Below are 14,639 nucleotides of genomic sequence, written 5' to 3'. Positions count from 1 at the left end.
GATGGTAGGAACACCCACGTCTGTCCTTCTGTGGATCCCATCAGAAACGTGGACCCCTAAGGCTTCTAACTCCAGGCTGCCAGATCCCTAATCCCGCTACACTGGCTAAACCCAGATCCTCCAACCATTGGACAATGGGAAACGAAAGGTGTCCAACTGTACCTGATGGAGGAACTGGCAAACTGGGCAAATAGATCGCATCCTAAGTTCCTCAAGATTTGGTCACCAGGAAGGACTATATAAACAATAATCCACATCATTGCCATCTGTTGACAGAAGAAGTGTATAGGCCCTCTGACAACCCTGACGAATCAGACTCACACACTGAAAGCCATTCGTTCACCGGAGAGGAATTACCTTCCTCTATCATTTCTGCAACTTCCAGAATACTACAATCTAATTACGATATCCTACCATTCCCCGGGGGGCGACCTCAGGTCTGATGTTGACCTGATCAGATCTCTCTTTAGTTTATCAGTTCATCTGTTACCACTTGTTCCTCTTATTACTTGACTGTTACGATAGCAGATTTTTTTCTGAGCCTCAAAAACGCATAGTCCCCGTTTCTTTGCTAGAAGCTGAACCCATCGGGCCGATATGCTACGTCATAACTACAATCTGCAATGTACTGTTACTATTGTGGGGAGTCTCGACATCCTATTTCTACCTATGTATGTGTATGGAAAACCTTCAAGAAAAAGATATTTGATAAAAAAAAAAAAAGTGGAGATACGTCGCTAGGATAGGCCATCACTTTACGATTGCTGAGAGCCCGACCTTTGGGACCTCACCCGATCCTGAAAATCCAGGAGCCCCCATTGCTGAATCTGCCTGCACTGCCACGCCTTTCATCTCTGGGAAAGCTGGGTGACAGCCAATATGTGGACTGCTCTGGCACATGTCACAGGGGATGTCATACAACAGCTGCAGACCCCTGAATGGTAAATTAGTTTACAGTGATGCTTGAAAGAACCATTGCAGAACTGCTGTTCAGGATCCTGGAAAGCTGGGTAGCAACCCCCAATGGGAGCTGTTACTCATATCCCTGCTCTGCTAAGAAATCATAGGGAAGCAAGGGACATAGCAGACAGATTTGCCGTGCAGAAGATAACTGGGTGACAACCTTCAATACAGTTGTCACCCAGCTTTCCTTGACTTCTGAGTGGCAAATGTGCTTTCCGATACGTCCATCTCTTCCCTATCGCTGTCTGACTGGGGAGTCTTGGTGATAAATGAAGGGAACCTGGAATCTGTGGACGCATCACTAGGAAGATCAGTCATTCAGGGCATTTAGAAAGCTGGGTGGCAACTGTGCGAGCTTCAGTACAGAGAATAGTATGTGTCAGGAAGACTTCTCAATGGAAAACTGCTTAATCAGACAATAAGGCAGCAGGACAAGTACATCCAGGCACATTTGCTATTCGGGAGCCTTAGAAAGCTGGGTGACAACCCACTATGAGAGACGTCACTCAGACCCCTGCTCAGTCAGGCAGCAATAGGAAAGCTGAGTGACAACCAGTACGACCAACATTGCAATTGTCAACCAGCTTGCAAATGTGCCTTCATATATGCTTCAGACTTCCTTATTGCTGCAAACAGAGCAGATTTTGCAAGGTGATGAATGAGAGAACTGTGGGATCCACGGACGTATCACTAGGCAGATTTGTCATTCAGGAGCCTTAGAAAGCTGGGTGACAACCCGCTATGAGAGACGTCACTCAGACCCCTGCTCAGTCAAGCAGGGAAGCATATATAAAGGCAGATTTGTCTTTCAGGAGTGACAACCAGTATGACCTACATTGCAGTTGTCACCCAGCTTTCCTTGAGTCCTGAGTGGCGGATTTGCCTTCATGTATGTCCAATGCTTCCTTATTGCTGAGCAGATTTTCCAGGGTGATGAATGAGGGAACTGTGGGATCTGTGGACGTATCACTAGGCAAATTTGCCATTCAGGGCTCTTAGAAAGCTGGGTGACGACAGTGTGAGGTGCGGTATAGAGCAGATTATATTGTCAGGAAGATGAGTGAGTGGGAAAACAGTTTCATTAGACTGCGATAAAGAAGCAGGGCCTGTATGACAAGGCAAATCTGCCCTTCAGGAGTCTTAGAAAGCTGGGTGACGTCTGCGTGGGCTGTAGCGGCCCCTTTAAGACAGAAGCATGTAACACAATGAATACGGAGAGCGCTGGATTTCCATCCTTGAGAGATCTGATTGACTCCTCACAGTCTAATCGCCTGCTCTCGCCGTAACGAGAGGAACAATAGCCCAGGGGAAATATGGAAGACGAGGCGGCGTGTGTAAGCGCAGGGCTGGCGGAGGCTGTATACATTATGTACGAGCTGTCGCAGGGCGCGGTACACGCCTCCTCGCTGGGAAAACACGCCACACGTAAATAGATTTGCTGGAATTTATTAAGGGTGACAAGCGGCTTCTAATATTCCGCTTATCACAACAACAGGCTGAATGCCAGATGGCACGACGAAAAAAACAAGAACATCGGACAAAGACGCATAATTAGGTTCCAGCGCGAAGGTATACTGACAGCGGAACGCGGAGCAAAACCTGCCACAATTACATCCACAACATGATCCGAAGTGTAATCCTGCAACAAGCCAGTCACCTCCATCACAAGGAGACAAGTCACTCTTAAAGGGACCCTTCACTTGTGACTAGTAAAGGGATCTCCGCTATAATGTAAATTAAGTCAGTGGATAATGAGAAGTTCAGTAAATCTCGATTTATCACCATTTTCAAGACCTCTGCATGCTGTCAGTAAACGGATATATATTTGTTTACACCCAGAGGCTGAAAACATGTACAGCCCTAACACTATCCAGTATGGAACATGTAATATGCACTGACACATTGTGACAAGATATCAGGGCAGGAGAAAGTTGTGCTGCTGATGTATTCATCTCCCAGAGGACTGTCTAGACTGGATACAACTGTAGCAAACCCTCAGCTCAGGCCTGTATAGGCTTACTATATCTAGATTTTTCCATTTGCAGGTATCTGTTGGTTGTAATTGAAAACAGTTACAGATCAAATAGAGAACATATCATAAGTCACTGTGTAGATACATTACTGATCCTGTACTATACTCCAGAGCTGCACTCACTATTCTGCTGGTGCAGTCATTGTGTACATTCATTACTTATCCTGCACTGATCCTGAGTTACATCCTTTATTATACTCCAGAGCTGCACTCACTATTCTGCTGGTGCAGTCACTGTGTACATACATTACATTACTTATCCTGTACTGATCCTGAGTTACATCCTGTATTATACTCCAGAGCTGCACTCACTATTCTGCTGGTGAAGACACTGTGTACATACATTACTTATCCTGTACTGATCCTGAGTTACATCCTGTATTATACTCCAGAGCTGCACTCACTATTCTGCTGGTGCAGTCACTGTGTACATACATTACATTACTTATCCTGTACTGATCCTGAGTTACATCCTTTATTATACTCCAGAGCTGCACTCACTATTCTGCTGGTGGAGTCACTGTACATAGATTACAAAATGACTCTACGAGAGTGAAGCTCTGGAGTACAATACAGGATTTAACTCAGAATCAGTCCATGATACGTAATGTGATATATAGATACAGTGACTCCAACAGCATATCAGTGAGTGCAGCTCTGGAGTATAATACAGGATGTAACTCAGGATCAGTACAGGATAAGTAATGTAAGGATCCATTCACACGTCCGCAAAATGGGTCCGCATCCGTTCCGCAATTTTTTGGAACAGATGCGGAGCCATTCATTTTCAATGGGGACGGAATGTGCTGTCCGCATGCGCATTTGCGTATCCGCACTTCCGTTCCGCCCAAAAATAGAACATGTCCTATTCTTGTCCGCAATTGCAGACAAGAAAAGGCATTTTCTATGAGAGTGCCGGCGATGTGCGAAACGCACATTGCCGGTGTCCATGTTTTGCGGATCTGCAAAACACATACGGATGTGTGAATGGACCCTAATGTATTGTACACAGTGACTCCACCAGCAGAATAGTGAGTGCAGCTCTGGAGTATAATACAGGATGTAACTCAGGATCAGTACTGGATAAGTAATGTATGTACACAGGGACTGCATCAGCAGAATAGTGAGTGCAGCTCTGGAGTATAATACAGGATGTAACTCAGGATCAGTACCGGATAAGTAATGTAATGTACACAGTGACTCCACCAGCAGAATAGTGAGTGCAGCTCTGGAGTATAATACAGGATGTAGCTCAGGATCAGTACTGGATAAGTAATGTATTGACACAGTGACTGCACCAGCAGAATAGTGAGTGCAGCTCTGGAGTGTAATGACTGTATGGACATTACGGTGGTTTCCTTCCTTAGATATATAATGTACGGCGCTGTCTTTATCAATCAGTCACGTCTTTCAGTGGGACTCTCATAACTTAGAGGCGATCACATCCATAATGTATAAGTGGGAGACATATCTTTCATTAGATAACCTCAGTGGTGTAGTTAAATCCCAGAGATGGTACATTTCCCTCCTGCATGATGCAGAGGAGCCCAAAAGCTGTGTCAGTCCTCACTGCATTAAGATGTCACTCGCTGTCGGTGCTCTTACCCGCCATATGTGATTAGAGGTGTCTGGCTTCCAGAAGGGACACCAAAGATATCCGGAATCAGGTCTCCATTAAAGCTGCACAAGGGAGACACAAAAATATGAATTTCAGGATGTCAGATAAATGTGAAATGACGCTAAGTCTAAAGAGCAGCCATAGTCCCCATAGAGATGCGTACCTGACCGCTGCTCCATTTATATACAGAAAGGGGGGGCACAGAACCCCTGTCCTCATATTCCATGGAGGTCCCAACAGTCTGACACCCACCAGACATTTATCCCCTAATCCTGTAAATAACCCTTGGGACATCAATATCAGAGTGTGTGTGGGGGGTCTGACTCCTGCCAATCAGCTGCTGGAAGGCGCCATGGCACTTAGGTGAGCACAGCGGCTTTTTCTTAGGCCAGTGAAGTCACGTTTATCAGTCACATGACCAGAGAATAGGACAGAGGTGCAGTACCAAACACAGCCACTACACAATGTATGGCGCTGTGCTTGGTATAGTATGAAGAGATTGCAGCGCTCGCCCCAGCACTTACGACCCCTTAGAACAGCTGATTGGCGGTGGTACAGCCAAACGGACCCCCACTAATCTGATACTGATGACCAATCCTGAGGAAGGGTTAAGGTCCCCGAAAACCCCCCTTCAATAAATTTGGGAGTAAACAGCGAGGCACTTACTCCATGATGTGAGGCTCGTCAGAGTAGGTGCTGTTCAGCTGCAACTTGTTATTGAGACCTGGAAGATACAACATACAAGTGTCACGCATGTAACATGTCAATCTCTCTGGAGGTAATCGACAAAAACAGTGATCATGGGGGGGTTCCTTATCCCATTGAGGAACACCACAGTCAAGTGGCTGACACCAGGGAGCAGTAGCCCGTGTTCTCCAGCACAGCTGATGCAGACACCACGGATTGCTCTCTGCAGACATGTTTTACAACCTCCGCTATCCTGATGCACAGCTGAGCAGATCTGCGGTTCAGGAGGCTGGATGACAACCAACACAGCAGCTGTCAGAGCTCTCACATGGGTTGTCAGCTAGCGACCAGGAAACCGGCCTGATAAACTATGAACCGTGCACTGGATCATGTCTATTAGCAGGATTCACTGAAAGCAAGCAGAGATTGCAATCATCACTTTGTATTTCACTTCCACACTTCTGCTTGCTGTCCATGAGAGGTCAGTAGTGGAAAAGCTGTGTGTTCTCCTCCTGCTCACATCTGAGGGTCTGTTACAGTGTATTCCCTTTAGTAACCTCACATAGCTCTAATCCACACTGAACCCCATCAACAAGTTCAGCAGCTGTGAGAACGGGACTAGGACGGGAAAGGATGTTCCCATTCACTGACAGCAAGCAGATGGGCTAGCTGATAGAGAACTGTGTAGAGTGAATTCATTGAAGAGGAGAAGACGGCACATTCGCCTTGGCCTCAACCCAAGCCTGAGGGGCAGTGAGATGCAATTTACGAGACGCCTTGGCAATTATGATCAGTTAAAGGGGTGCACACGCTACAAGTCATGGAACAGAACTCACTGAGGGTCTGGTTTTTGCCCCAGTAGATAGTCACAGACAGCGGCTGGTCGGTCCCGGCCTGGGCACCGGGTACAGTGGTCAGCAGGACATCCATTTGGGAATCTCCATTGTAATCACCAGGAACCACGCTGGTTATCACCGCGCCTTCACTCCTGGGGGGGAAAGACAAAATCAGTGAAACCAGAGGCACTGCAGTGACAAGTATCACAGGGGAGGCGAGCAATGTCCTACTAGTCTATGCCACCAGACTGGTCACCACTGGGGGGCAGCGTCTATGGAGGTCTTGTGGTTAGTATTCTGGAAAATGTGCATAAAGATGGATGACTGGCACTCACTGGGACCTTCATCTATATTGGAGTGTATGGGGGGCACTGTGCAGATAGCACTAGTACGGGGGGGGGGGGGCACTGTGCAGCCAGCACTAGTACGGGGGGGGGGGGGGGGGCACTGTGCAGCCAGCACTAGTACGGGGGGGGGGGGGGCACTGTGCAGCCAGCACTAGTACGGGGGGGGGGGGGGGCACTGTGCAGCCAGCACTAGTACGGGGGGGGGGGGGGGCACCGTGCAGCCAGCACTAGTACGGGGGGGGGGCACCGTGCAGCCAGCACTAGTACGGGGGGGGGGGCACCGTGCAGCCAGCACTAGTACGGGGGCACCGTGCAGCCAGCACTAGTACGGGGGCACCGTGCAGCCAGCACTAGTACGGGGGCACCGTGCAGCCAGCACTAGTACGGGGGCACCGTGCAGCCAGCACTAGTACGGGGGCACCGTGCAGCCAGCACTAGTACGGGGGCACCGTGCAGCCAGCACTAGTACGGGGGCACCGTGCAGCCAGCACTAGTACGGGGGCACCGTGCAGCCAGCACTAGTACGGGGGCACCGTGCAGCCAGCACTAGTACGGGGGCACCGTGCAGCCAGCACTAGTACGGGGGCACCCTGTAGCCAGCACTAGTACGGGGGCACCCTGTAGCCAGCACTAGTACGGGGGCACCCTGTAGCCAGCACTAGTACGGGGGCACCCTGTAGCCAGCACTAGTACGGGGGCACCCTGTAGCCAGCACTAGTACGGGGGCACCCTGTAGCCAGCATTAGTACGGGGGCACCGTGTAGCCAGCATTAGTACGGGGGCACCGTGTAGCCAGCATTAGTACGGGGGCACCGTGTAGCCAGCATTAGTACGGGGGCACCGTGTAGACAGCAGTCTGCAGCGAGCACTCGGCCTGAACCACACTTACTCCAATGAGAGTCTGACTTTGGGGCTGAAATACGGCGTTGACTTCAGGTCTGCGAAAAAGATTCGTAATTCATTACCTGAAAGGAGAAATGGGAAGAACCAGGTGAGAGGAGCTGCAGTGTAAATCAACTAGATGAGGAAGATTTACTGGGCTGTTCCTCGCAGGCAGCACACACTCACAGGATCACTGTCCTCATACAATATGATGTGACAAGGCAGGAATGTCAAACTGATGATTTTACAGCAGAGGCACGAGGCTCCCCACACCTCACCCCTCAGAGTTGTGGAATATTCATCTCCAATTTAAAGATCTGAGGGCTAAAACTAGTCCAGACGTATTGCTTCTTACAGCTGAGGGTTTGCTACAGTTGTATCCTTTGTAAACTAAACCTCCTAAACTTCTGACTGACAAACCGTAACAAACTATCAGGACAGGAAAGAGATCTGGATTGGATGCAACTGTACTACAAGTCTGAGGCTGAAGGTACACGCTGGGAGTTGTAGTTCTGACCTGTTCTTGCTACAACTTATCCTGTCAGCTGAAACATTGTTGCCAGGTTTTCAGGCAGTGATTGCTGGTTAATGGCGTCACGGATCCTGGCCGGCAGCATATTGTTTGCTAGGAGTTGAAGGCTTCATTCTCTATTCAATCACCCTCCCTAAAGACAAACACTTCTCCACTACACCTGGCGCTGGGCTGAGATTGGCACTGCAGGGTGTGGTGGGCACAGAGACCTGACACAGCTAAAGGAGTGTCTAATAAAGTGCTGCAGGGACAGGGCAGGATGTCCACAAACATGGCGGCCGGTGACAGACACTGACGTTCCCAGCCGTCGCCGGTACAGGTTTACTCCAGGTGATGCAGATGCTCGCAGGACCCAGTAAGTATCTGCAGGTTGTCACCCAGCTTTTTATGACCTGAAATGACAAGCGTGTCCATGGCTGATGTATCATCAGTACTCCAGGAAAGCTGGGTGACCAACAACTTGGCTGCCAATCCGGCTCTTCAGGGCTGTCACCCATCACTCCTAGAGTCCTGGATGGCACATCTTACAATGGGCTCCACACTGCAGCGCCATCTAACTGACACGTTCAGGATTCTGACAACCAAGCGGTAGATGTATTCATCTGAGCTGACACCCAGCTTTCCTGGACACAGATAGAACAGCCTGGAAACTACAACTCATAGCATTGCTTGGCCGCTAGGAGTTATATTTTACCATCACTTTAGATTCACAGATTGCACACACAGCACATAGATGCATAGACAGCATGAAAAAATGAGTAGATGTAAAAGTTCTCACAGCTGCGGGTTTGTTTCAATTGTATCCCGTCAAGACAATCCTCTGCGAGCTGAACACCCCAGCACATTATGTATAAAGGCAAGAAAACGTATCAGTCCTGAGTGCACTGCGTACACTGGATGCAACTGTAGCAAACCTTGAGATGACAGAAGTGTAAAGCCAGTGCTGCTTTCCAGGCTCTGAATGTAACCAGGGTGCTCTCATTCACTGACAGCAAACAGGGGTCTTGACAAGGTAATACACAAGTGCATTAAAAAGTTACAGAACTTGGACATTATCTATGATCAGGCAGCTTAGAGATGACCGTGGGCATCAGGTGGGATCTACATGAGCGGGCACCATGTCTGCTAGACACCTGTCGGATCCAGCAGCTGAACAATCAGACTGGGGTCACAGCCGTCACCACAAAACGCGAGCCTCTCCCACCATAGCGTCCACACATACAGGAGAAGTGACACTGTGCGGGGGCCACACATACAGGAGAAGTGACACTGTGCGGGGGCCACACATACAGGAGAAGTGACACTGTGCAGGGGCCACACATACAGGAGAAGTGACACTGTGCGGGGGCCACACATACAGGAGAAGTGACACTGCGCGGGGGCCACACATACAGGAGAAGTGACACTGTGCAGGGGCCACACATACAGGAGAAGTGACACTGTGCGGGGGCCACACATACAGGAGAAGTGGCACTGTGCGGGGTCCACACATACAGGAGAAGTGACACTGTGCAGGGGCCACACATACAGGAGAAGTGACACTGTGCGTGGGCCACACATACAGGAGAAGTGGCACTGTGCGGGGTCCACACATACAGGAGAAGTGACACTGCGCGGGGGCCACACATACAGGAGAAGTGACACTGTGCGGGGGCCACACATACAGGAGAAGTGGCACTGTGCGGGGTCCACACATACAGGAGAAGTGACACTGCGCGGGGGCCACACATACAGGAGAAGTGACACTGTGCGGGGGCCACACATACAGGAGAAGTGACACTGTGCGGGGTCCACACATACAGGAGAAGTGACACTGTGCGGGGTCCACACATACAGTAGAAGTGACACTGCGCGGGGGCCACACATACAGGAGAAGTGACACTGTGCGGGGTCCACACTTACAGGAGAAGTGACACTGTGCGGGGGCCACACATACAGGAGAAGTGGCACTGTGCGGGGGCCACACATACAGGAGAAGTGACACTGTGCGGGGGCCACACATACAGGAGAAGTGACACTGTGCGGGGGCCACACATACAGGAGAAGTGGCACTGTGCAGGGGCCACACATACAGGAGAAGTGACACATATTAGAGCACTTGCCCCAAGAGCTGACACTCTGAACCCATCCCCGGCCTCTCTCACCCCCTCTGACGATGAATAGATCCGTCTGTTTATCTGCGTTGAAGTCCCCGAAGGCCGCCACCCATCCCCGGGTCTCCGAGCCCAGCACGTCGGCGGTGACATTCCTCAGGGAGGCTCGGAGCGGGGACACAGCGGCAGAGAGCAGGACCAGGAGGAGCGGTAACTGACGTCCAAAGAGCGGCGGCTCCGCCATCCCGGCTGTCAGCGGCGGCGTTGTCTACACAGCACTTCCGGGTTGATGACGTCACTACGCGCCGGCTACGAGGGCCGAGAAGGAACAGAATAGTGGCGCAGCGGTTGGTAATGGCTGAGAAGCTGGCGGACGTGAGCTGGAAGGTGCTGGAGCTCAGGGCTCGGTCCAGGCGCTCAGGTGCGGCCGTGTGATGGTGCCGCATGCGGTGTGATACCCCTGTTCACTGCCCGTCACTGTATGTGTGGGGGGCCCTAGCATGGTGGCCCCTGTGTCCTGTGTCGGGGGGAATGGGCATAGCAAGGGGTCCCTGAGGTGTAGTCCGGTCTATGGCTGCTTGTGTCTTGCTGCTGCAGCTCCATGGGGTGACTTTTCTGTGTTTTTACGCCACAATTTGTTTTCTGTGGTAAATGTCAAAAAATGGTTGTGGTTTTGCCCACAATTTCCATAGTCGTCGCCATAGAAACACATCAATCTGCGCGTTGTCCTGTCTGCGCCACAGTCTATGGCCTCCCCTGGTCATAATACGTCCTCGGTGCCATATAGCCTGCCTATAGGGATAGCGCTGGGATTGTGACCGTTCTGCGCCATATTCCTTCTTCTCGCGGTCTGTGGTTGGCATAGCTTTGATGGCGGATCACTTTTTGCCATTGCCCCCCCCCCCCCCCCCCCCCCCCCCCCCCCCCCCCCGATGTCGCGTTGCATATTCTACCAGGGCCCGCGGTCTCGCGTATCTCTGCCCTTTAGCGCAGCGCGTCCATTACCGTAGAGCACGGCACATTGGGTTGGCAATTCCGTCACACAGAACGGTAAGCTGAGGTGACCCTCAATCTCCCTGGGGAGGGTGGTGGGATTCCACGTGGCTCACATCGCCCCGGGGCGAGCGCGTTCATTGTGCCCACCATGATCTGGAATCCTATCCCAGTCACATCTGTCAGGGGATGTCCTACAGTCACAGTGCGAGTGGCAGGTTTGCTACGTTGCAGATGTAGCAGGGCCGAGTTTGTCGCAGTCATTTTTATTTTTTTCTACAATTATTAAATTGTTTATATTAACCTGCAGTCCTATGTAAAATTGTATCAAACATGACAAACTTAGCTCTGCTACATTGTATCGGAGATGTCGGGTCCGTGTTTCCTCACAGTTATCACCTCCCCTCTTCATGTATGCGGTGACCACATCGTTTCCTAAACTCCATCCCATTCCTGGGTAAACTCAGTGCACACCCGGAGGCTTTACTGACCTCTCATCAACACCTCTGATTGCTGTCAGTAAACAGGAGCATTTCTGTTTATGTCCAAACTCTGAAAACATGTTCTGATACTTCTCACAGCTGAGGATTTGCTACAATTGCGTCCTCGTTTCTCATAGGTAATGACTTACTTTATATAACTATTAAAACCCAAACTGGATCTGTCTTAAAGGAGCACTCCGAGCCAAACCTGATACAGGGTGGTGGGGCATGGCACAGGATATCTCTTTGGTGTTCGAGTCATGCTTCAACCCATAAGGCCTGCATCGGGCATTCGTCAGTTTAATGATTGTGCTGGAGTGCTCCTTTAAGTGACCATCTCCCCATCGGGTGCATTCCTGGCTTTACCCATAGTAGTTATAGTTTTGATAGCGAAGTCACGTCCATCCACAGCCTTATTTAGTGGTCACATGGTCATTACCCCATCATGTTTCACGTGTATGTTAAAGGAGCACTCCGTACAAAGCTGATGCATTGTGTCATGCCTGGTGCAGGGCCTAAGAGGACAGAAGATGATCCAGAAGGAGTAATTCATTGAATGGTCATGCTCTTTCCCACTCTCAACCTTCACTAGGCATAACACAGAGTCTCAGTTTAGCCCTGGGTGCCCCTTTAATCCACTGAACTGACATGTCACATTGATTGTGGGAGTCTAAAACTGTCTGACTTGAGCCTGGGACTGGACAGATCCATTTCTCTTAAGATACGAGATTAAAAAAAACATGGCTACAACCAGCGCCACACCTGTCCACAGGTTGTGTGTGGTATTGCGGTTGAGCTGTAGTCACTTTAGTGGAGCCGAGCTGCAGTACCTGATACAACCTTTCACCAGGTGTGGTGCTGTTTTCGGAAAAAAAGCAGCCCTATTTTCCTTGGACACCCCACTGTACCCAGTAAACTGCCCCACAAGGTGCTGATCAGGAGGCTGGTAAGGTCCGCTCCCGATCCCTCAGTAACTCCTCTTGGCAGGGCAGCAGCAAATGCCCTTGTGAATGGGAGATCACACACACAGGACTCACCCCTGTAATATCTTATTGGGTACAGGCAGGGGTTGCTATTTTCATTCATGTCCGTCCTATGTTCATGGTCCTTTCATATTGAAACGTCTCAGTAAACGCCTCCAGGAAGCAATGGTCTCCAGGCTCTCGAGAAACGACAACTACTAGCAATGCTGAGAGTTGTAGTTTAATCTTAGCCTGAAACCACTGCTGTGGAAAATTGAGGGCGCGTTCCTCCTCGCTTTAGGATGCCCTATGGTGCTGTAGTGCCGCTTATTGGCGGTGAATACCTCAGACTCCTCTTGCCGCCGCCCTTGTGGCAGGAGAGAATGGCGCAGTCTACACACTTTACGGTGTCCTGACGCGAGGCGGGAATCGTCTCGTTGATGCGTCTTCTAATGGTTTTGTCTTTTGTGATCTGTATACTGGGCGTCATTAACACGAGCTTGATGTTTTTGTTTTTCTCCCCTCCTGTCGCCTCTTCTGATCCTCATGTTTGCCAATTCTCTAACGCAGCCGCTAACACCTTAATTTCACTGTGATTGCCCCTAACCACTACTAACCAGTTGCCATCGTGGGTTGAGACGTCTGTGGTTGGTCCCAACGCAGTCGAGTAAAATGGCGCAGCTGGTCGACAGGACTGTACCCATGTCGCCCACGTTCTTGCGATTAGGTGAGTGCTGATAATTCATGTCCTTGCATGTGATACAGTGCGGCTTGTGATACTGCGGTGTAAATGTCCCGGCATCCGGGTGGTTAGTCCTGGTGATTGTCCTTCTCTAGATCTGTTTCCCTAGTTATATCTGTTTATGGTAAAGCTGGATGAGAACCAAAGTGACTTCCATAGGTGATTTTAAGAAATACTGAACAATAAAATCACCTTTAAACACCTTATATGTAGATGTGATCTACTGAAAAGGTAAAGTGACAATGTGTGCTCACAATAGGTATTATACTCCAGAGCTGCACTCACTATTCTGCTGGTGGAGTCACAGTGTACATTACATTACTTATCCTGCACTGATCCTGAGTTACATCCTGTATTATACTCCAGAGCTGCACTCACTATTCTGCTGGTGCAGTCACTGTGTACATACATTACTTATCCTGTACTGATCCTGAGTTACATCCTGTATTATACTCCAGAGCTGCACTCACTATTCTGCTGGTGGAGTCACTGTGTACATACATTACTTATCCTGTACTGATCCTGAGTTACATCCTGTATTATACTCCAGAGCTGCACTCACTATTCTGCTGGTGCAGTCACTGTGTACAGTCGTGGCCGAAAGTTTTGAGAATTACATAAATATTGGAAATTGGAAAAGTTGCTGCTTAAGTTTTTATAATGGCAATTGGCATATACTCCAGAATGTTATGAAGAGTGATCAGATGAATTGCATAGTCCTTCTTTGCCATGAAAATTAACTTAATCCCAAAAAAAACTTTCCACTGCATTTCATTGCTGTCATTAAAGGACCTGCAGAGATAATTTCCATTGTTAACCTGCAAAGAAACGCGTGCAGCTATCATTGCGTTACATAAAAATGGCTTCACAGGCAAGGATATTGTGGCTACTAAGATTGCACCTCAATCAACAATTTATAGGATCATCAAGAACTTCAAGGAAAGAGGTTCAATTCTTGTTAAGAAGGCTTCAGGGCGTCCAAGAAAGTCCAGCAAGCGCCAGGATCGTCTCCTAAAGAGGATTCAGCTGCGGGATCGGAGTGCCACCAGTGCAGCGCTTGCTCAGGAATGGCAGCAGGCAGGCGTGAGCGCATCTGCACGCACAGTGAGGCGAAGACTTTTGGAAGATGGCCTGGTGTCAAGAAGGGCAGCAAAGAAGCCACTTATCTACAAAAAAACATCAGGGACAGATTGATCTTCTGCAGAAAGTATGGTGAATGGACTTGCTGAGGTCTGGGGCAAAGTCATATTCTCCGATGAAGACTCTTTCCGATTGTTTGGGGCATCTGGAAAAAGGCTTGTCCGGAGAAGAAAAGGTGAGCGCTACCATCAGTCCTGTGTCATGCCAACAGTAAAGCATCCTGAGACCATTCATGTGTGGGGTTGCTTCTCATCCAAGGGAGTGGGCTCACTCACAATTTTGCCCAAAAACACAGCCATGAATAAAGAATGGCACCAAAACACCCTCCAA

At 49.6% G+C, this 14,639-nt stretch overlaps 2 protein-coding genes across 5 annotated transcripts in view; one reads left to right on the top strand and one right to left on the bottom strand.

The window, feature by feature from the left end:
• ITFG1 (integrin alpha FG-GAP repeat containing 1) overlaps positions 1-10,285 on the bottom strand; it is a 100,338-nt gene extending 90,053 nt beyond the window's left edge. The window contains exons 1-5 of the mRNA XM_040410499.1: positions 10,042-10,285; positions 7,373-7,448; positions 6,137-6,288; positions 5,280-5,337; positions 4,601-4,675 (exon numbers count right to left, since the gene is read on the bottom strand). Coding sequence (XP_040266433.1) covers positions 4,601-4,675; positions 5,280-5,337; positions 6,137-6,288; positions 7,373-7,448; positions 10,042-10,234 — 554 coding nt within the window. The 5' untranslated portion in view covers positions 10,235-10,285. The remainder of the gene's footprint in view (positions 1-4,600; positions 4,676-5,279; positions 5,338-6,136; positions 6,289-7,372; positions 7,449-10,041) is intronic.
• The window catches only part of PHKB (phosphorylase kinase regulatory subunit beta), a 130,399-nt gene continuing 126,045 nt past the window's right edge, over positions 10,286-14,639 (top strand). For 2 of the 4 annotated variants that reach the window (XM_040410496.1, XM_040410494.1), the window contains exon 1: positions 10,286-10,411. In XM_040410496.1, coding sequence (XP_040266430.1) covers positions 10,345-10,411 — 67 coding nt within the window. In that variant the 5' untranslated portion in view covers positions 10,286-10,344. Of the gene's footprint in view, positions 10,412-11,582; positions 11,603-12,997; positions 13,155-14,639 lie in introns of those variants that run through there. The other 2 variants (XM_040410497.1, XM_040410498.1) reach the window with 2 other exon arrangements.

Source organism: Bufo bufo, chromosome 10 (genome assembly GCF_905171765.1).
Source record: "Bufo bufo chromosome 10, aBufBuf1.1, whole genome shotgun sequence".
Lineage (NCBI taxonomy): Eukaryota > Metazoa > Chordata > Amphibia > Anura > Bufonidae > Bufo > Bufo bufo.
This window is presented reverse-complemented; position numbering and strand designations above follow the sequence as displayed.